The following is a 1825-nucleotide window of genomic DNA, read 5'->3' as shown; positions in this document are numbered from 1 at the left end:
TCAAGCTGCGGCTGCCGTCCCTCACCCGGGTCCTCTTGGCTCTCATACGGCCGTTCAGCTTCGTGCTCATCGTCGGCGGGATCTTCATGGCCTACCAGATGGGCTCGTCCATCCTGGCCAACGTCAGGCCTCAGATCGTGGCGGTCGGGGTGACCGTGCCCGTGTTCGGCCTGGTGGTGGGGGCGGTGCTGGCCAAGGCGGCGGGCTTGGCGGTGCCGCAGCGGAAGACTGTCAGCATCGAGGTGGGCGTCCAGAACAGCCTCCTGGCCCTCGCCGTCATGCAGCTGTCCTTCCGGCGGGTGGAGGCGGACTTTGCGTCGCAGGCGCCGTTCATCGTGGCGCTCAGCAGCACGTCGGAGATGCTGCTCATCGTCCTCGGCCACTTCGCCCACCGGCGGCTCTGCGCTCTGCCCGCCGCCGCCCCCAGGACTGACACCTGATTGTAGCCTGTGGTCTTTTTTTGTTGTTGTTCTGAACCCTTAGAATAAAAAAAAAAAACCTGAACCTGTGGAAAGATATGGGTACGTCCCGTAGTCTGAGCTGCCAATCGCACAGAATGGAAGGCAAAGAGGCAAATCAATCAACAATCCAATCAGCACTGTTGTCATACAGGACACTGACTTTTTGGGATCCTTAATGTGTTTAGGTTTTGTTATTTTTCATGAAAACCAAAGGCCTTTTATCCCCTTAAGACCTTCTTGTGTTTCTTTTACAGTTTTGTCCTTTTTAAATCAGATTGTACTGAGAGGTACCTAATGTAAATATGCATACGAAGAGAAATACCTATAGAAGAAAAAGATATTTTTCTACCAGATTTTCCTTTTTTGTAATTGAAAAAAGAACAAAAAATCTAAACAAACGAGATTGATTTGTATCATGTTTACAAAAGGTTTATGTGTCTTAGGAAGGGGGAGGGGTGTTTTTTTGGAAAATGTGGGATTGTTTGTTGGGATGAGCAGGAATTCAATGCTGTTTTCGAAAGTATTGCTACTGATTGTTTCCTGGATTGAAGAATCCATGTACTTGAATACAAAAAAAAAAGAGAGGAACGAGTAAAAAATTATTAATAAAAACGCATCATCAAAAGCAGCCTTTAAGTTTGTCAGAGGAGTATGTTCGGAATGCCAGTTATGTCAAATGGATGATTATAATTGATTGTACAGGTGGCCTGTGCATGCATACACTATATCTCATCAGAGTATATTTATATCTCTGTAACCAGGATGTGTGTCTGTCGGAACATTTGTCCGTGGCTATGTTATTCCTGCTCAGGTTCATTTGCAAGTGACTTGTTTGCATTGTATATTATACGTTTGTGGTAGATAGAATACATTGGCACAGGCTCACGGTATATGAATCGAAACCATTCCGCCCCTTTTAACCGCTGCAGATTAGTAGATTACACGGCGGGACAAGGTGCAACGTTTTATCAGCCATCTCCAGAAGGTTCAGAAGTCGACGCCTGTACATGTGTGAAGGTACAAACGTGCTCTAGTCAATGATTGTCACCAGGTGCAGAATTTTAAATATGTGAACAAGGCGTAATAATTCGCTTCCTGGCAGAAGAATGGTTTTGAGGCCTGTGGGAGGGAAGGTAGGAGGCAGGGAACAATACAGGGGGGGGAGGGGGGATATTTTTATATGGAAGGCACTTTTATGTAAGAGAGCGCACTTCCTGTTTACTCTCTGCAGCTGCTTTAAGAGCAGCGGGCCCCGATGTCCTTTTCATTAGTGAGTTTCTGAGAGCGTTTGTAATGGAAAACTAGTGTCTGGTTTTGGGAGCTGTGTGTGTGTGTGACTAGGCCGTGGGGAATGTAGCACCACA

General features: G+C 46.8%; 1 protein-coding gene across 1 annotated transcript in view; it reads left to right on the top strand.

Annotated features, from left to right (window-relative positions):
• The window catches only part of slc10a3 (solute carrier family 10 member 3), a 2599-nt gene extending 1529 nt beyond the window's left edge, over positions 1-1070 (top strand). Inside the window, exon 1 of the mRNA XM_084335574.1 lies at positions 1-1070. This exon is cut by the window's left edge and continues 1529 nt beyond it. Coding sequence (XP_084191700.1) covers positions 1-440 — 440 coding nt within the window. The 3' untranslated portion in view covers positions 441-1070.
• Positions 1071-1825: the final 755 nt, after the last annotated feature.

The sequence above is a fragment of the Notolepis coatsorum genome, assembly GCF_963971535.1.
Source record: "Notolepis coatsorum genome assembly, chromosome: 18".
Lineage (NCBI taxonomy): Eukaryota > Metazoa > Chordata > Actinopteri > Aulopiformes > Paralepididae > Notolepis > Notolepis coatsorum.
Note: the sequence above shows the minus strand (reverse complement) of the source record. Positions and strands in the feature narration are given on the sequence as shown.